The sequence below is a fragment of the Bremia lactucae genome, linkage group LG2, assembly GCF_004359215.1.
Source record: "Bremia lactucae strain SF5 linkage group LG2, whole genome shotgun sequence".
In the NCBI taxonomy this organism is placed as follows: Eukaryota; Oomycota; class Peronosporomycetes; order Peronosporales; family Peronosporaceae; genus Bremia; species Bremia lactucae.
Window position 1 is genome coordinate 1,518,261 of NC_090611.1, and position 20,785 is coordinate 1,539,045.

Below are 20,785 nucleotides of genomic sequence, written 5' to 3' on the forward strand. Positions count from 1 at the left end.
ATGCGGTCGAAGGTGCGGCGGACGTGAGTCCGCTACGGGTGGAGAACATTACGCCTTCCCTTCTTACAAAATCTTGCGGTCTAAAATTAAGCTTTTACCGAGATACTGCAGGCGTCTTATGGCACCAAATATGCTCTTAACGAACTCTTTTTAGTTGCATTCTCGCTTGTAAGGTCGTACTGCTATTATTTTGGAGGCGAACTTCTCGGCAGCCACCGCCGGCGGATGAATTAGCTAAGCTTTTTCTCACTTAGGCCAAAGCGTTTTGGCGAATTAAAAGCATGATATCAATATGAAATGGCGTAAATACTGTCTTTCTGGTGTAATCTTAATCATTGGATTGTCGTATTATAGACACGCGTTGTGTAATATTTATTACAGGTCAAACTGTTCTATCTCGCCATCGGTTTGGGCTGCCGACATATTGACATTACTGCCTAGCAGCCTAGAAAACTGTCGCCAGAAGGCGGCTGTGAACTCGTGTTCTCTTTTCGAGACGAAAGAATCTGATAGCCCTTTTATAGGCGAGCACGTCGTAATGCGGCCACGCCCTACTTACACACAGACCCTAGCACAGCGAGGAAGCGGTTAAACCAGCTTATTTTGCGTGCAGTGAGGTAGTTGTGGTGGGCACCTTAGCGACCTCACCCGACGCACTAAGTACTCGAGTAAAGTGTCGTCACGGGATCGGTAATCCGGCTCCTCGTGCGCACTTACTAAGTAGAAAGTAGTTTTCAGACTGATTTATATTTAATAGAATTAAATACAAGTACATATTTTTACCAATCAAAAATTAATATGTGTCGCGAGCGTATCTTTCTAGATACCTCGCGTAACGGATGACGCTAGGCGTCATCCCTCCTAATGTGAATGCACCTGTGTGCATCACATACACAAGGGTTAGTCACAAATGTGAACCACACTCGAGTGCTGGGTCCAATTACTTTATTTAAGTGATTGACCATCCCCTGAAGTACACCACGTGCACTTAACGGGGACTGTGTAAGATTAGGGCAGGTTTAGCCCGTTCATGCTGACAGGCCGACTTTCCCATGTTAGGCTCTGCTTTGATAGGTAGAATTAAAACACGCATTGATCATTGTCTATATCATTTGTCTTGCGAGTCTTGCGATCGCGAGCGACTACATACCTCTTTCATTAATTTTGATCATTTGCGACAATTGTTTTGGAGTCAGCGAGAAAATGCGTCGACAAGCAAATTCTGATACCAAGTTATTTTTGATGCGAAAACAAATTTTCGCGAAGAGCGGCAACCGTTTCGCTATTTGTTGCGAGAGGTGTGGCGCAAATTGCCATCCATCCAAACGACGCGTAGTCGGTATCGACCACAGACTTCTTTGCATGTAGCTACTCCTCGTGGACACATCAATTCTTACTGGAAGCTGTGTGCTGTCTCGACACGAGCGAATGTCGCGTAACTACCATCATAACGGGTCTGAAAAAGAGTACATTCGTCTGGATAATTGCTTGCGTACCAAATAACGTATTTATGCTCGGGGGCGCTAGTATTAGTTTGCCTTAAACTACCTTTAATCCTATCGAAGTCCTTCTGCTAACTTTTTTCAGACCATATTAAAAACTTTTATCACTATTAGCCTTACCATGAATATCTTAAAATAGAATATTAGGAAGGCGACGGCTCCGAGCCGTGAACATTACCCATAGGTATAATATAGAAGCGTTGATGCACCCAATGCTTCCAACTATCCACAGCCGTATCATTTGTACTTTGACTACATTTCGAAAAGAAAATTATTAGATAATATTCAGTATAAAGGGACAAGTACTATTTGAAGACAAATAAATCCTGTCTTCCAGCATTAAATGAATTTTGTGAGCGTTTCTCGCTACAATCGGTACCGGTGGCTAAGCCCTCGTCGTAATTGCCGTCGACTTTGGTTGAAAATTTCGCAGGCAACTTTACTAAATACTGCAAATCTTTCATAATTGCCGAAACAAACATTCCGTTAAGATATCTAAACTTAATAAAAAATGAAGCTAAAAAGTTCCTTGTTTGGAGTTTGACTCGTATTTAGATTTGTGAAACGACACCATACGCAAATTTTGTTTTGTAGCTTGGCATTTCAATAAATAAATAAAAATGCCGAGTAGAATTAAAAATATTGCAATCATTCATTTTTGTCATACTCGCATTTTTAACAACGTTGCCGTCAGACCGCAACATATGCCGCGCGCGGGCGATAGCAGTGCTGGGCTGCTGCCAACGCCTGCAGACTTGACTCTGGTCGTCCGAAGCGGAAACGAAGAAAATAATGCTGCATTAGTAGACACTTGCTCCTTGATGGTGTCGCAAAAAACGAAGAAAATAATGCTGCATTAGTAGACACTTGCTCCTTGATGGTGTCGTTAGCGTTAAATCTGCGGCTGCTCTGCTAGGCATGTACCTGGGTAAGACCAGGCGCACGACGTAAGCGACTGCGTGTGCTTCCGGGGTTGGTCTCTTGGTGCCTTTTCCTGTCATGTTGCATGCGTTAGACTAAGCGTCTTTGTGGTGCTCTGGTACGCGGTCAGTATCGGCATGACGCTGTTTAACAAGTGGTTTCTACGGGTCTGGGAGAGTGGTGGCTACCCGGTCGCCACGACGATGACGTTCATCAACATGTTTTTCAAGTGTCTGCTATCGAGACTAGTCGACTAATGCACTAGGAAGGGAAATGGGTAGATGGTTGCACTACCGTCAAGCATTTATTGGAAGCTGGAATAGCCTATTAGCGTCTTAACTGCACTGGATTTAATGCTGTCCAATTTGTCGCTATTTTATACCACTGAAACTTTCTACACTATCGTTAAATCGGGTGGCAATGTGTGGAACTTGCTCTTCTCTGTCTGTCTGGGCGGGTCAGTACCCACTTTAATGTTCCAATTACTGATGCCGCCAACACCAAGATAAAACCATACAGGACAAAGTGGGCCGATCCATAATTAGCGAGTCCACTGCCGCTCGAAAGTAATACAATTACTCCAAAAAATGCCAGGAGAGGCGTTGATGAATGATAAGGTCCTGGCTCATGTATCGCCAGCAAGCGCGATTGGACTATTTTTGTTTGCAACTTATTACGAAGGAAGTGACCATACAACGTTGAGATTTTTGCTGGAATCGCAGCTTTTGGTGGTGTCGATGGTGTTCATATTTATCAGTGGATGCCTCACTTTTGTGCTGATTTTTTTTGAAATTTTGTTGTTAAAGAAAACATCGGCCTTGTCTCTAGGGACTGCCGGTAGCTTTAAAGACGTCACGCAAGTGCTGCATGCTGTCTTGATTTTGGTGACCAGCTTTTTGCGATTAACGCGTGCGGCCTACTAGTGGCGACGATCGAGAAACTCTTTTATACGTATGAAGCATACGATGGCAGAAGCAGCAGGCAACGCAAGTCATGCCAAGCTGGAGAAAAATCAGTGCGTCTCGTAGCGATTCGACCGCATTTACAGACGCAACAAGGACATTGGTTTGGATTTCCTTATGAAGGATAAAAGAGGCGTTTTTTTAAAAATACATTGTCGGTAAGCTAGTTATCTGCGCTCAATAGATGCAACGAAAGGACAAAAAATATTTAGCTCACATGTGCCAGTTTTCAAATTGTAAGCAAATCTTTTTTCTAGTCTTATATGAGTATTTGAGTTGACAATCCGCCATGTTACGTTCTTCACGAGATCACACGCGGCATGTACTCACGTAAATTCCCATCGCGACACGCACTATATACACGACCACTTTGGTCGCCAGTGGCGACTCCGCGAACAGCGTCATAATGCGGGCCGGTCAAATCTGTCGATACGTAAGGCTTTATACTAAGATTGCTCCACTTGCAGCATGCTCCGTCACCGTGGGCAGTCCAAATACTTCCAACGGAGGTTGAATCATGTCCCGATTGCGTCGAGTATTTTATACTGTGGATGGTTGCCGAACTTCGCGATAAAGTTTGCAAAGGAGCGCTACATCACAACGTAATCGTGGTTAGTGGAGGAAGATGACAGGCTTTCTGATACAATTGTCATCTAACCCGGGGTGTCGTAAATCCCAGATAGTCAGTAAGCCATCCTCGCTTCCAGTAAAAAGCATTGGCTGTGACACAGGTGCAGATGTAGTAGCGCATGACACTATCGAGCCCGCAAGGCCCTCGAGGTTCAATATCTATGATAAGACACACGCTAGTAAATACCCAATCGTTCATCTTTCTATCCAAGCCTACCGCTCCTCGCGCACGGACATCTACTCCCAGCGTCTCTCCGTTATCAAGTCCTGCAAAAAATACTTTTCCATCCGTCTCAACTTCATTCTCGCTTGTATTTATCTGCGTTTTGTCTTCCACTAGCAACTGGGTATTGTCTTCCATTATCGAAAGGCAGTGAACCGGACTCTGATCATCATTCGCCCACCTGGCAACGACATTCTGCGTTCCGCAGTTCCACAACTGTATCAGTCCATCGGTTCCGCATGCTATAGATCATTAAACATAAAAGCCTCTGGTGTCAGCATTACGCCTTAGAATAATACTTTAGCCGAATAAGTTCTTACACAGCACGTTTCGGCCTCGGCCAATAACCACAACGTCCTGCACTCCTCCTTGATGCCCCTTCAGAACTGCAGCACAATGTCCACTGATGCTCCATATCCGAAGCGTAAAGTCCAGTGAGCCAGTAAGTACCACCTGTGAGCTCGGAAAGAAGCGAGTGCACGTGACATCCGCCACATGACCTTTTAATGGTAACATTTGCGTTCTATTCTGATAATCCCAGAGCATGCAAAACCCATCCGCCCCTCCAACTATTACGTATCTCTCATTCTTAGACAAGTCTAATGTGTACAATTGGATTGCTGGAATTCCAACGGGTCCTATGTCTGTAGACATCGGCATGTTCACCGTCTCGTTGGGGGCCTGAAAGACTGTACGTAGCTTCTTGCTTGAGGTATTCGTCTGACAGTTCACTTCAACATCGACCCAAAAGCTTTCTCGGCCTACAATTTGTGGTAAATGCGATTCAGGACGGGCGGCAGAAGCAGCAGAGAGGGGCAGATCGTAGTGAGAGCTTGGAGTGCACTGCGCCTCGGCAACTAAACGTTTGTTCTGAGCGTCCTCGTGGACGCTGGACGCCACAATTCGTACATCTCGTTTATAAACATCTAACCAGCAGGATTGGTCAGAATCAGACCAGTTAGACTGAATGTGCATGTACATCTGAGCGTCGGGTGACGACGTTATTGAGGTGACCTCTTTCATTGTGAAGCAGAAGTAGCTCTACAAAATTAATACGGCTTAAGTTTTATGTTTACAATTTGAGGAAAACCAATTGGTTCTTGAATATAAAAGTGGCAGCCATTGCACAATTTGCGTGCTCACGCGGCATCACCATTTAAAAGGCGATAAACGAGACCGACATCTGCAGCCATGATGACACGACGCATGGCACGTCGCTTGAGCTGCCTTTCCAGGTTTGTTTCAGTTCAGACGCACAGGCTTCTGAAATATTATCAATCCTTGTGAAGCTTTTGGCAAATTAATTTAATCAGATTAAAGCAACAAAAGTCCTTATCTTTTTAGGCTTGTTCGAAAAAATGAGCTAGTTATAGCGCTAGTGTAATTTTAGAGATGTAGCTATTGCAGCCTTTCTTAACATCGACTTCTGCGCTTGAAATTTTTGCTTTTCTTATCCGCCTCCTTTCACTACGTCCAAAGTCATCTCTATTTGCTTTGCACACGAAGTGCTTGCAGTGTATTTGTATACACTGACTTAATGGAAAACAAATACAAAAGTACGTCAATTTAGCACAATACGATGCCAATTTTGTTGCCTTCCATTCGCGGGCAGCGCCAATTGTACAGATAGTACATAAGATCACCGTCTCCGGGACTAAAATTGAGTTCTTTGAAAAACTGAATGTTGTCCATGAGAGTTAGAGCATTAAAAACGTCAAAGTTTTCCTGTTTAGCCATCACGAGCGTATCGTGCATCAGTTCTGTCAGTGGCACCGATGTAGCCACGTTATAAAACGAATATGCAGCATTGAGCTTGTCGTGCTGGTCGTGGCCAATGATAGTCGAAGGAAGATGATAAAAGCTCGTAAAGTCAGTAATGTTGTGAGTGTCAGGATTCTCCACCACGTACGAATTAATCACGCCTTTGCGAGGCAGCATCCAGTGAGCCACATCATTCTGGTCAAAATTCTGAATAAGTTCAAATTTAGCAAGGTATGTCTTGAGTAGCGCCGTAACCTCGGCTACATCCTTCTTTTGCATAATTCGGAAGCCTGACACCGATGGTGTTTCCGGCAGTCGATACATTTTGATAGTGCGCGTCATGGTCATTCGAGGTGGCAGTCTAGAGAAACCAATACTAATGAGCTTTTTAGGGTTCAAAGAGCGGTGATAGTAGCGGCACTGAGCCAAAGGCATCGGCAGCACCACTCCCGCCGTATAGACGGCTTGCCAAATGTTACGGAGGTTAACACGGCGCGTAATTTCCTTAATGAGTACAGGGGCAAGTCGCTTGGTCCGTAACTTCTTGTGGACACATAGAAAATTGATTTCAGCCATAGTTGTTGCCTGTTGATACACGCGTACTTTTACAGGAATACCAGTGATAAAAGCCATAAGTTTGCCGGTCTTTTGGTTGCGGACTCCCACGTGCCAGTCCTTATGATAATCAGGAGGAGTAAGCGCCCACATAAGAAAATCAATAGAGTAGTCGAAGCGGAACATATTGTCATCGTCCTCGACATAATTTTCCGTAAGCAGATAATAGACCTCCAAGACCTCGTCGGGCTTGGTCAGATCGACCTCGCACCACGTAAATCCTGGTGGCATCACAAATGGCTCCTGGCGAACATCACTTACATTTTTTGATGGGTCAATAGCTCCATGTTCCCGCGGGAATTCGTCCAAGGCAGGGACAGGCTGGGTCTTCCAAAACTTGAATTCCTTTTGTGCCGCAGCAACGCTACGATCGGGCGGCGTATTTTGTGAAGTTGCCAAATTCAGCTGCTTAATCACCTCGAGAAATTCTTCTTGTTCCTCGACAGTCACTAGCTCGACCCCAAAATCACCTGGCTTTGAGCTCGTGGGTGGGGGAGAGCTTTTCATGTAGTCTGAATCGGATCTTTTTTTCAAGAAGCCGATACTTTTTAGTTGGACAAAATGGAATTGATTAAGGATTTGACTTTCTACATTTTATACACGCCCGTCACTTTCTCTATATTTCGTGTGTTAATGTGTTGCCTGCACAAGGCGATTCTCTGGGTTTTGAACTTTCAGTAGTACAGTTATTTTTCTTATAAGTTCGATTTGTTCTTCAAAACAAAAATACACATATTTCATTCAGCAAATGAGTCTGGAGCATACAACAGGATGAGTTTATGGTCTCCTCTTCTACCACCGTAAAGGGCCCAATGAAACGCGGCAACAACTTCGTAGTACCTCCAGGTTGTTCAGAAATTGCACTTTTAGGTAGGGCAGCAGTACTGAAAAGTACTTTTTCTCCAACTCTTAAGCGTTCATTATTTTTGGCGATTATTTCGGTCCGCATATTCGTTTTGCTTGTCCTGTGCGCTTGCCATCGCGTCCCGGACTTTTCGTTTGATGGCTTATCGCTCATCTACAAAGCGTTGAGCCTCGCTCACGCTTTTAGCATCAAACTCGCCTATGACTGCCTCCTTGCCTGTGATCGATGTTTTACATGGTGCTAAACGCACCATTTTTCTCAGTCTGTCTACAAAGACGACGAGCCCCGTCCGACCCTTATGATCTGGCGGCATGCCAAACATGAATACCAGACTTACTGACTTCCAACAGTTGGTTGGAATCGGTAGCGGCTTCGGTGGCGCACTGCTGGACGGTGCAGGCTTAATGCGCTGACACTGTTCGCAAGATCGAATATAGTTGGCCACCCATCTATATAGGTGTGGCCACCAAAATTCCTCTGACACTCGTAAAAATGTTTTTTCACGGCCCAGATGCCCACTTTATGGCGCATCATGGAGCTCGCGAAGGATCATCAGCTTGAGATCTGTGTCATAGGCACATATATTCTCAAGGGATCACAAGGTAACAGCTGATGCCATGACAGACCATCGCTGCTAAAGCGATTTTGCTTAGCTTTCAGGTGCGATGGAAAGGTTTCTTTTCGCTTACGAAAGTGATCCAATAGCAGGCGACAATGGTCGTCCTGACTGTAGCTCTCTTTTATTTCGGAGGTTAATAAGCTCGTCAAGTGGTATGCCTTCATGGCTGCCAACGTTGACGGCTGGAATTGTGCTGTAGCACTAGACACACTTTCCTGGTGTCTTACCTCGAAGTCTGGTCTGCGCGATAAAGCGTCAGCCAAGACATTCGACTTACCCGGCTTATATTCAACTTTGAAATTAAATTCAGAGAAGAATGCATCTTGCCATTCTAGGCGAGAAATGCGGTGAGTTTATTGCGGTCCGCAGTGACGAGTGATCCGTATAAACCACAAATGGCTCGGTGCCCAATAGGTGCACACGAAACTTGACAAGAGCATACTTTATTGAAAGTAGCTCTTTGCCACGCACGGGGTAATTCAGTACCGCGGCTTTTAAAAGCCGGGACTGATAAGAGATGACGCGGTCAACGCCGTCGTCATCCTTCTGCATGATCGCGCTGCCGATTGCAAAATTACTTGCATCGCAGACGACGCTAAAGGGCTTATCCGCGTCTGGCAATGCCAAGACCGGTGCCTCAACAAGAGATTGCTTCACTGATATGAACGCATCATCTTGTTCTTTCAATTAAACCCATTTTGCGTTCTTTTAAGGAAGTCAGATAATGGTTTAGCTGGTATATCGGGGACCCCTATGACGCACTTTGGCAAGTTGACGTACAACTGGGCGTCCTCCAGAGTCTGCAACACAGCGTCTATATGACGCTTGTGCGACTTTATCGCGCTCAGCCCGTCCTCGGCCCTACTATGCACGAATACATCGTCAAAGTAATGGGGCGCGTAGGAACGGTGCTGACGCATCACGTGTGCCAACACTCGGTTAAATGCCGCTAGTTTGTTTTTCAATATTGGAGCATCACAAGCCACTCCCATAGCATACCGCTTGATGTGCTTACAGCCGTTTTGACTACATCGAACTCTCTCATGAGTACCTGATAAAAGCCATCCTTTGAATCCAATGCGAAAAAGATAGTTGACTTTCCCATGGTGTTGGAGTCCAACAAAGCATATTTCCGCGGGATTGGCTTTTGCTTCGGTATGGTCGCCGTGTTCACTTATTGTAAGCGTGAACCGGCCGACGGCTTATACCAAGCTGTCGCCGAGGCACTGTTGTAGGATTGCTTCTCAACTCAGACAATTTCGATTGCCTCTTCCATCGTCGACGACTCTTTTCTAAAAAGGGCCTGTTACGATGGGCCATGCCGTAGTCCATTCATAAACGTGGGCGCTTTCATGGCTCCAGAATCGGACCTACGGTAATGGACGCCGACAGCGAGCGCATCTCTTGCACATAATCTTGCAGAAATCGCTTTTCCTGTCTCGCTCCAAAGAAGCGCGCCTAAAGCAACACTTCGTTGTTTGATGGCTGGTATATGGCGCGAATGTTTGTCTTAAAAATCGCCCATTTAGGGAACGCCTTAACGTCCGCCATAAGCGCCTAGTAAGCCCATCCTGAGGCCTTACCGCGCAGGTGCGACATGGTGTAAGACACTTTCCGGCTGTCGTCCTCAATGAGCTGCGCGACACCGCATTGCTCTACGGCTAACAGTCAGTGGACAATCGTGTGCACTGCGGTTCCATGAACTTGGGCTGGTCCATCAGAATGGGCTTCGGCTGATGCAGCTGGGGAGAGATTATCTCAACAGTTCTGTTGAAAGCCTCTCTCCGAGCCTGCTCATGCCTCAGCTCATCCTGAGTCTGAGTGACGGACTCCGCCGCAGCATGGCTCTGTGCCTAGCTTGCGGCTCTCCGCTGTCCAAGCACGAATACCTCAAACTGCTCCAACTGAGCAACATATTGCCAAAGAGGACTACCCAAAAGCCTGGCCAGGGTTTGTTCACCAAGCCTCTGCGCCAAGTGCCCTGCCACCTCCTGATGATTTTCGGAGAGGTGAGGGAAATGAGCCCAATCGATGTTGAGGCTTTTCCTCACGCAGACACGCAGAGGTGCGGGTCGTGGGAAGAATTTCAAGTGCTACCAAGTGTAGGCGGGCACGTCGTAATGCGGCCACATTCTACTTAGACACACACCTTAGTACAGCGAGGAAGCGATTTGTACAGGTTCTCTTACGTGCAGTGGGTTAGTTGTGGTGGGTGCGTTAGCGACCTCACCCAACGCACTAAGTACTTTAGTTAAGTGTCGTCACGGGAGCGGTAAGCCGGCTCCTCGTGCGCACTTACTAAGTAGGAAGTAGTTTTCAGACTGATTTATATTTAATCGCATTAATATAAATACCTATTTTTACCAATCATAAATGCCATCTCTGTAGATATCACTAATATGTATTGCGTGCGTATCTTTCTAGATACCTCGCGTAACGGATGACGCGAATGCACCTATCTGCATCATATACACAAGGGTTGGTCTCAAATGTAAACCAGACCCGAGTGGTGGTTCTAATTACTTTATTCAAGTAATTGTCCATTCCCTTCAGTACACCAAGTTTACTTCACGGGGACTGTGTAACATTAGGGCAACTTTTGCCCGTTACAAGTGCTGGCACGTGTGTGCATGCGCTTTAGCGCCTGGCACTAACTCTTGCAAGAATGCAGGCGAGCGGTTACTACTGCCTTATCTTAAACGTGTGCAAGCTTAACACACACCTTGGAACATAGAAGCGGTTGGTGCGCTTCCTTTCGCGTATCTTAAGAAAAATGATCGACTTCCATTGATACAAAGAATTGGGACGGTTCACGTCATGAAATGACGTCAGTTCCTTCATTTGAAGAAGGTAAAGGAAACTTTTCAGGAATTCCTGTTTGATTTACACCCAAACGCCCCATTACAATCTCTGCGAGAGTCAATAATGCGACACAAGAAGAAGTAAAATATTAAAAAGTCTCTGACTTGCTTATTACGCGTTAAGAGTAATACATATATTCATGGAAGTCAGGATTACGTACTAGCGATTGGTGAGCACAAGATTACATTGTGTTGCATGCTCCCTCATTGCTAGTGCTGTGAGTCCCGTCATTCATGCGGGCATCGTTAAAATGTAAGAGTGGCGACTAATCTGTTGAGGCGTACCGTGCCAAATTTACCACATAAATGATATCTGAAGGTTTAGTTATATTAACAACCTCAGGCAATGTGATGATATTTGTAGCAAAAAGCATAAAAATCATAAACTCGTTACAGAGCTTTCATAGGATGGGAAAACTAGTGGTGGTCGCCGTTCAGTAACATCTTGGGGTAAAATTACTAAAGGTAAACCTACACGAAAAAAGAAGAAATCATTGATTCAATAAATTATGTCTAGAAGTAAATATAAAGGTGAATGAATTTTCTGTAAGTTAATTTATGAAGAAAAAAAAAGTGGATAATAATAACTAATAAAAACTTAACAATATTGCCGGAATATAATCAACGTACTGCTAATGTTTACAACGGTAAAATTTGCTTTAATTTAAAAATAAATGATAATTTGGTTGGTTTTAAATTTTAGTCACTCCCCCGACGATGATTTGCAGGTAGACTATTTGAGTCACACTCCATCGGAGAAAGAGGCAGAAGAGATACGCCTTGGCGCAATCGATAAATGAACTGTCACACATTTATAAGAATATACTGGTTAAGCTTAAATTCCAATCAATAGGAACGCACAACGTATGTATTGTCGTGCTACAAGTGCCCATTTTCTTATATTATTTCAGCGTAAGGTTTGACGAGTTTAAATTTTTGATCAATCAGTTTGAGTTAGAAAAGCGAAGCGAGTATTTTTTCTAGCAAACTCATCATATCGAGACGCTTTCCACCATAGCGCGTTATGGGCAAGGCATGTCGCGATATGGCAGAGGCGCTGCGAGATTGCATGATACAGCAAGAGTGTATGTCAGACGGGACTAAGACGCTAAAGCAGTGTCTTCATGATCGTAGATACTCTCACGAGTGCAAGGTTGAGGCGCAGGTCGCAATCGAGGCATGATTAAGCGACTAATGTAAATGTTCTGCTCATAGGAGTATCGTGTGGCTTACTTTGAATGCAAACGCGGCCAATTGGATATGCGCCAGAGAATCCGTGGTCCAAAAGGAGGAATGTCCAAAGCTGCAGAAAAAGCTGACTAGGTGGATGATAATGGTAAATCGAGATGAGGAGCTTGTGGAGGCTATTAATTGCTTAGTGTGGCTCAAAATTATTAGATCTCGTAGCAACCAAATTATACCAAATCAAGCGCGCTGCCATGACAATAACAATTTGCAAGCATAACGCCCGAGCGATAAAATTATCGAGCTATCCACGACGTCACCACTTAATTCAATCAACGCGATGAGCACAAAGTGCTTGAATTTACGGTATTAAGGACTGGTAAGACCAATTTTCCAATCTAATTGCAATCTACACTTTGGAATCGCTCAGAATAATACCTTCATTAATTGCTATCAGATAACTTTCACACAAATCTGATCGAGTGTATCTCGAAGATGGCATATTCACACATAACTCGCCGTATATATCGCCTCTATAATAGCCTACCACGTGAGCAATACTTAAATTTTTGAAGAGCATCTTTGGTTATCTCACTCGCTGCAACAAACAGTGTGTCTTCACTGCAACATTGCAGATGGCTATACATAAGCTTATATTTCCTCTTTCTCATGCGAGCCTTTAAAAATGACGAATACAGCGCTATTTCTCTGGCAAACTCATTGCACACGACAGTGTCCTCGCATCATCTACTCTGCCAATAATGGCAGTGACTTCTTTAGAAATTAACATCTGTACCCATTGTTTCAACAGGTCGCTTGAAGGTATTGCAAAGTATGCGTCAGCCATTAACAAAATATCGATGCTAGCTCGCTGCATCCGCGGCGTTGCCACCAAGCCGACCACCAATTTACAAGAGCGTGTCGTGGCACTCTGTCGCCATCGTGGCTTTGTATTTCCGGGTTCAGAGCTCTATGGCGGACTTGCCAATAGTTTTGACTATGGACCTCTCGGTATAGCTCTCTCGCAATACACCATCATCTGTAACTAATGCATGCCACTACTGCACTCTAGGCGTCCTAATGAAGAAAAATGTAATTGATCGCTGGTGGTTTGAATTTGTACAAAAACGCCCGGACTGTGTTGGACTCGATAGCGCCGTACTATTAAACTCGGCGGTCTGGAAAGCTTCAGGCCACGTCGACAACTTCACGGATCCCATGACCGTCTGTTCGAATTGCAACACGCGTGTGCGCGTTGATCAATTACTCGAGTCAAAGCTAAATTCTGATGACAACACAGACGCTTTGGCATTGCCATCGCTGGCGCAATTAGACGAGCTTTTAAAAACGCACGATGTCGCGTGCCCCAAGTGTAACAAAACGCAAAGCTTCCTGCCAGCAAAACACTTTAATTTGCTATTCCGGACGAATATGGGCGCGACTGATGAAACATGCGAATGGATCTACCTCCGACCCGAGACGGCACAAGGTGCATACATTAATTTTAGTATCGTTCAGAGCACCATGAGAAAGAAGCTGCCGTTTGGTATCGGTCAAGTGGGCAAAAGCTTTCGAAATGAGATCTCACCTGGTCACTTTTTATTTCGCACGCGGGAGTTTGAACAGCTGGAATTACAATACTTCACGCATCCACGTGAATCGGATGACTGGTATCAATACTGGATCAACCAGTGCTATAAGTTTTTAATTACGTATGGTATTCGTCCTGACAGCTTGCGCAAGCACGAGCACTCACCTGAAGAACTGGCACATTATGCTCGAGCCACTACAGACATTCAATTCAAGTATCCGTTTGGCTGGAGTGAATTGTGGGGCATTGCGAATCGAACGAGCTATGATTTGAAAAAGCACATGGACGCAAGTGGAAAGAGTTTGAAATATCACGATGCCGTGGCGAAAGAAGACTTTTTACCGCATGTGATTGAACCTGCTCTTGGTGCAGGGCGTGTCATTCTTTCCATGCTCTTAGAAGCCTACGATGAAGAAGAGGTAAATGGCCGACAGCGTACGGTTTTACGTCTACATCCTGAAATTTCTCCATATCGCTTTGCGGTCTTGCCGCTCGTGAAGAAAGAGCCATTACTAGCTATAGCTCAACAACTTTTTGAAAATTTGAGTGCAAGCGCTAGTACAGACTATGATTTGTCGGGAAGCATAGGTCGCCGGTATCGTCGTCAGGACGAAATTGGCACGCCAATGTGCTTCACTATTGATTTCGAGACATTAGAAGACAAGTGCGTGACAGTTCGGGACCGAGATAGCATGGAGCAAAAGCGCGTGTCCATTGAGCATATTCTGCAAGGCACGGCGATTAAACAATCGACATTTTCTTGCTTTTAAGAAATTGAAAGAGCAAGCTGTAATCTTTTTTATGACGTTGGCGATGCTTTCTATCGTCGAGTGTACAGTCATTTTTCGGTCTAATTTAGTATACAGGTTTACCTTAGAAACGTGCAAAATCGATAGGTGCGACTATTGCCACAGACATTTTAACAATTGCCACAGACAAAACACCTCTGATTGGCTAACCGGTGAAAACTATAATGATTGGTCGATAGGGTGCTATTGTTGGTTCTACGTAAGGTAGATTCTTCAGATTAATTTGAATCCATTACGCATACAGCGACTTTAAGATATTTGGAGCGATACAATAGCTCTGAATGTTTAGATAGGCGAGGGTCTTCTATATGACCTTGTGATGTGAATCTTTATGTTAGTTCTCCATTATCGTGATACGAATGATAAAAATGCTGCTAGAAGCGCTTATTATGTAAAATCCGTTAAAGTGTGTGTATCAAGAGGAATAATTATTTTAAACGTCCGGTCATGTTAATGTGAGGATGCAAGTATAATTGATTGCAACCAGGATGGTATCAAAATTAAATTGTACTGGGGCACTACTGACTGAAACTGCTTCAGTACAAGTCCACTTCGCACTGCCTCACGTCACTTCACGTACACTAGTTTAATTTATATAATCAAGTTCTTCTTGTCTATGTACTTAATACTATCTTAATTATATATTAATACAAAACATGTACTAAAAGTATTATCAGTCTTTCTCTTTGCGCGCGTCCAGCGCTGACTTGACCGCGAAGAAAGTAGATATAATGAACTATTTCTACCAATGGATAAGCTTTTAGATTATTACCATGTAAAGGAATATTTTCCAAAATTATCTACCTTTAAGATAATATATTAATTAATAACCTTTAAGTGTTAATTTCATGTAACGATACACCCCGTTACATCACCCCTCACTTAAACGACAATTACTCTGACTGTCATTGAATAGAGTGGTAACTATAAGACCACATTATTAAAAACGATGTTGATTGGTCAGAATCATCATTTTTAATTCTATCGTATGGTTGAGAAGTCCATGCGGTATGCGAATAGTGCGGCGCCTTCGGCTGCAGTTCATGCAGCCGCGGGCGACGCATTATTGTCTCTTGCGGCAGACGTTCCGTCTGCCGTAGTGTCATCTACTCCCGCAACTCCAAATGTTGCGGGTGCATGTGGTGATACACCACGTGAATGCGACCCCTCTTTGGAGGTCGACTACGAATGCGAGTTGGATGAAATGGCCGACAGAAAAGTCGCCTGATCATCGTCAGGCGGCTGACTATGAACCGTCAAATGAGGGGCTCATTCGAGTAGACGTGCTGGTAGCATTTGCTACAGCATGTTCGGTTCTGACGATGAGGATGGTTCCTCATCGCCAGTACCGTCTCCCGTGCCGTCACCTGCACATATTTCTGTGCGTGGTAATGCCGATGGCGTAAGCCATCGAGATAAAAGTTCTTGTGGTACCCCTGCTTCAGTGGGTACCACTTAGGGGATCGTAGACACTAAAATGTCTCGTCTTGCCCCCTACGAAGAAGCCGTGGCTTTTGCTCAAACAGCTAATTAATGGCTTGCCTGGAGAGACTACTCCTCAGAATAAATATCCCTTACTTATTGCGACAAAGCTACATGGCCTTGATCCCAGCGCGAAAAACTTTCGCGCTGAGGAAGATTTTTATCTCGATGCTTTTTTCAAGCATCGAGGTACAAATTGCATCGGTTGTCACATGAGGCAGGACTTCCATACCTCGCGTGGGGTGATCCCGGTCCGTGTTGTGTTGACAACACAAAGCGAGTAAAATTAAATTTTCTATTTCCTTTCTTCGCCCTGGGGAAGAGCTCGCATCTCTATCGAGATGCGCAATGCGATTGACGTTTTGCAATCGATTTACAAGCGCCGGGGGCGCGTGTTTTCCGATGGACCTTATGAACCATCGGATGGGTCTCGTCATACTGACGGACGAGGCCCTCAACGTCAAGAATCAGCTGGGAACGAGGCTCCCAGCTGTCATGTGAAGGTGGATAACCGCGCCAGCGAGCAAGATAACTCGTTCGCTGCCCCTTCATATCACGGGGGTTTTGGATGCGCTCCACAAGAAAACGTTGACCACCGTGAGAATCCATCAATTGTTGTGGCGGAAGAGGAAAAATTAGATCCAACTCATGTGTCAGATCTAGAGTCGAAGATCGACAAACTCGATCGCTTCCTCCATGATTTCGAGGAGGGACTTGATCACGATCGCGGTAAGCGTCGCTCGTTGGAGCAAACGGTGCAGGCTCACCATATCGAGCGGTTGGAAGACAGTTCGAGGAGTGCGTACTCCATGTTGAAGTACGAACGGAAGTATCATCCTGTTCGCGATGAGCTGTCGTCAGCTCATCGTAGTTTCGAGGATATTCGAAACCGGCATGAGAAACTTCAGGTCCAACATGAATATCTGGTTCGCGATCACAAGAATCTTTTGGAGATTCTTGAAATGGGTGGTCAGATCCGTCCTCGGAAGAAACCGCGTACTGATGGTACGGGCGGAGCCGACAAACGTAAAACGTAGGTGGCAATTCTATTGTGTACGCATTGTCTCTGCAATGCAGTACACGGAAATGCCCAGTGAACTTAGGTAGTACTATACTGCTACCCACATTAATGACTACCCGCTTAGGTAAGTTTATCGTATAGAGTAGTACTAGGTCATTAATTATAAATGAAAGAACGTTTGCTCTTTCATGTTTGTCTGCGTTCCGTTTCTGCCGGCCCACTGCGTTAGCAATGGAAGTCTTTACGGAACGGACTACTGATTCTCGAGCCAGCAGCAATTCCTCTGCTGACTCATTTGTTTTGTCTTTTTCAGTGCGCACAAAGCGCACTGCCATGAGATCTTTCTCATCTTCGATGTCGAAGCAATCGACATCGACATTTCCCGCGTCGTTGGTAACTCCAACGCGTGATGAGCATGAGCCAGAACAGGCTTTTCTCGTGCGAGTCTACCCCCCCCCCTAGACTATAGGATCCCTCTAATTGGGCGGGTATGCGTGGATGGCGTGAGCCATTCACGAAGAGCGGTGTATGCGTTGTGAACGCATGCACCGAATTACTGATGGCAAATTCGACCATCGGTAAAAACTCGCTCCAATTCGGATACGATTGTACGTAACCTCGAAGTATCTCTTCGAGGACGGATTTTTACGCGTTCCGTCTGAGCATCTGTCTCTGGATGATCAGAAGTTGACATAGTCAGCCGTGTTCCGAGAGATCGGAACACGGATTGCCAATAAACACCGCCGTAAACCGTAGAGTTTGAATACCGTGTCGATAAAGACACGGGCACAGCCCGGAGATCGACTCTGCTACTGCAGCAAGATGTACCATCTTGCAGAATCTGTCTACAAAAACAAGGATTTATTGTTTTTGTGATCGTTTTCGGGAAATCCGAAGACGAAGTCCATAGATACGGACTGCCAATATTCTGCCGGAAGTGGTAGAGGTTGAAGAGGTGCAAGGGATGAAGGGCTAGGCTTCACCGTTGACATACCTCGCAAGCACGAATAGACTTGCACACGAACTGATACTGGCGGGGCCAGTAAAAGTATCGACTTACCATGAGTAAGTCTTCGCACGTCCACGATGCCCACCTGCTGGAGCATCATGACACTCATACATGATGCGCAAGCGCAAATCATTGTGAGTTGGGACGACGACACGTGGAGTGTCGCCGGCAACGGCTGTGTAATACAATAAGCCGTTACGTGTTGTGTATCGATCGGATGACGATCGATATAAAGCCGGTAAATCTTTAAAAGATTTATCGGATGGATTCATTAAATGATCCATCAAACAAAGAAGGTCCTTATCTTCTTCGTAGGCTTTCTTATGTCATCAAACAAGGTTGATAACGGAAAATTTGAAATGAGTGTTGCAAAAGAGGAATTATTTCCACTGTTGGAATGCGCAGCCGGCTCGTAATCAGGTCGGCGTGATAACGCATCAGCGACGACATTAAGTCTTCCTGGATTTTATTCCACGGAGAAATATACTCCGCGAAAAGGATAGCCCCACCTCACCATTCTTTGCGAGAGGTGTGGGCTGTATTCGGCCGTGCGTAATGACGCATGGTCCGTATATATGATGCAAGGTTTATCTCCGAGGAGATAGACGCTAAACTTAGCCAGTGCATATTTCATGGCAAGGAGTTCCTTGTCTTGCACTGAATAATTGCGTTTAGCTGGTTGAAGCTGACGCGATTGGTAACAGACGACGCGCTCCGCGCCGTCTGTATCATATTGCATTAGCGCGCAGCCGATTGCGAAATCTCCGGCGTCACATACCACATGGAATGGTCTGTCTTGAACTGCAATCGCAAAGATGGGCAATTGAATCAAGCTTTGCTTGATACCTTCAAAGGAACGCTGGCAATCAGCAGTCTATTGCCATTTCTCCTCTTTATTATAAGAGACGAGAGAGATGAACTGCCATATCGGAATAATTGCGGGAGTACTTGTGCAAGTATGCCGCTAATCCAAGGAACTTTCTAAATCTCTTGACATCGACTGGAACTGGCCAGTCGGTGATTACCTTGATCTTTTCGGGATCACGGCGCACGCCATGTTTACCGACAATGCTTCAAGAAGTGTATATTCGCTGCAAGCGAATATACTCTTCTTGAGATTTGCGTACAACTTATGCTTTCGCATAAGTGTACGAACTGACGAACGTGTGTTTTATGAGCTTCCAAGTTCGTCTTTCCATCCATGCTATGGTTGAATGCATCGTCGAAATAACTCGATGCAATTTTTCGCACCAGATTTAACAGATTAGTTTTGCATCTGTTGAATGTTGCAGGGACGTTACTAAGCCCCTGTGGCATTACTAGACATTCCCAGAGCATCCTACTGGGAGTGATCACTGCTGTGTACGGGATGTCCCGTTCACGCATAAGGATCTTATAAAATCCATCCATCAGATCCATAGACGAAAAGATGGTATACCATCAATAATTACGTCTTTTCTAGGAATCGGCGCTTGAGCCGGTTTCGTTGCAGGATTTAGTTTGTTGAATGCGTGCACTATCCGCCACCCTCCTGTGGCCTTTCGCACACAGAAGGTCAGAGAGCTATGTGGGGAGATTGACTCCCTCGCATGACCTGCTTTTAATCGATCGATAAAGAATTTATCGATCTCAAGTACTTGTTCACGAGGCAGTGCCACTGCTTCATGACACAGTACTTCGAGCCCGATGTAAGTTCGATCTCATGTCGAGTGCCTTTATTCTTAGGCAACTCGCATGGAACTGTTTCAGGGATTACATCCCTGAATTCAATCAAATCCTTATATAAAGGATTTGTCTTAAGTGACTCCCAGGATTGAGTAGTATATCTCTCAATCCGAGTCTTCACATCGAGGACACTTTCGTCCATCAATGAGCTGCTACGAACCCGTTCGTTCTCTGCCAATTTACCGCTGACCGAATATCGGTTACGTATTCGTCACAGAGGACGAATACGCAGATCTGCTTGATTCTACCACGATGCAGATCTCTCAAGAACCGGTTGGGTTCTAGGGTCAGTAATTGAGTTATCTCCGAAGTTAACTTCGGAGGCGCACATAAATCAAGAGTATAAGCGCCTAATCTTAATCCGTCATAAACCAAGGCATTCAATGTCTCGGTTTTTTCCTGGGATTTATCCACAGGTTGCCCGAGGAATCAATCCTTCGGGATGCTGAAGTCTAGTCATCTTCAGCATTAACTATTTGAGGAGATTTCTCCTTAAGCACGTGCGGACTTATTCTCTCAATGTCTTCCGACTGTGATTGCGCTATCACAGTCGGGTCCGCTACGGTCGACTCTCGACTCGACCTAGGATAAACATGTTGTCCATTTTGGACAACAGGTTTCTTCCTTGAATGTCGCCCGCTAGACGTACATTCATCTCTCAATCCACTCGACTTCTTCGAGTGGTGGACCTTCGGCGCTACCTGTGCACTCGCACAGCCGCCGGCAGCTGACTTCACAGGGTGATTAATAATCAGACTCTGATCTTGTGGAGTCGTATTTACGACCGTACCACAAGTGAGGCCATCGCACTCACTCGTAGTACATCCACACGTTTGTGGACGCTCCAAGACGTTCATCAGATGGCCATCTGATGAACAAGTGGCAGGCATCATACGTATCAATGCTGCCAGCTGATTCTTGGCTCATATTTTCGGAGCCAAGGCATCCCTAAAATGACATCAAATTTGTCATCTAAATCGAGTACGATGAAATCATCATCATAC

At 45.1% G+C, this 20,785-nt stretch overlaps 4 protein-coding genes across 4 annotated transcripts; 2 read left to right on the forward strand and 2 right to left on the reverse strand.

Annotated features, from left to right (window-relative positions):
* Positions 1 to 3,010: 3,010 nt before the first annotated feature.
* Positions 3,011 to 3,346, forward strand: CCR75_009279 (uncharacterized protein; the record flags this gene model as incomplete). The annotated part of the gene is made up of 2 exons (XM_067967320.1): positions 3,011 to 3,163; positions 3,230 to 3,346. The coding sequence occupies 2 exons, from the start codon at positions 3,011 to 3,013 to the stop codon at positions 3,344 to 3,346; spliced, it is 270 nt and encodes an 89-aa protein (XP_067821951.1).
* CCR75_009278 (uncharacterized protein) lies at positions 3,063 to 5,261 on the reverse strand (the record flags this gene model as incomplete). Its single annotated transcript, XM_067967319.1, is given in 4 exon segments — positions 3,063 to 3,975; positions 4,044 to 4,174; positions 4,191 to 4,480; positions 4,559 to 5,261. 4 exon segments carry the CDS (start codon positions 5,259 to 5,261, stop codon positions 3,687 to 3,689), a joined length of 1,413 nt encoding a protein of 470 aa, XP_067821952.1. The 3' UTR covers positions 3,063 to 3,686.
* Positions 5,262 to 5,804: 543 nt separating this feature from the next.
* Positions 5,805 to 7,121, reverse strand: CCR75_009277 (uncharacterized protein; the record flags this gene model as incomplete). Its single annotated transcript, XM_067967318.1, has 1 exon — positions 5,805 to 7,121. The coding sequence occupies one exon, from the start codon at positions 7,119 to 7,121 to the stop codon at positions 5,805 to 5,807; it is 1,317 nt and encodes a 438-aa protein (XP_067821953.1).
* A 5,784-nt stretch (positions 7,122 to 12,905) lies between these two features.
* Positions 12,906 to 14,699, forward strand: CCR75_009276 (uncharacterized protein; the record flags this gene model as incomplete). The annotated part of the gene is made up of 2 exons (XM_067967317.1): positions 12,906 to 13,155; positions 13,217 to 14,699. 2 exons carry the CDS (start codon positions 12,906 to 12,908, stop codon positions 14,503 to 14,505), a joined length of 1,539 nt encoding a protein of 512 aa, XP_067821954.1. The 3' UTR covers positions 14,506 to 14,699.
* Between the last annotated feature and the right edge of the window lie 6,086 nt (positions 14,700 to 20,785).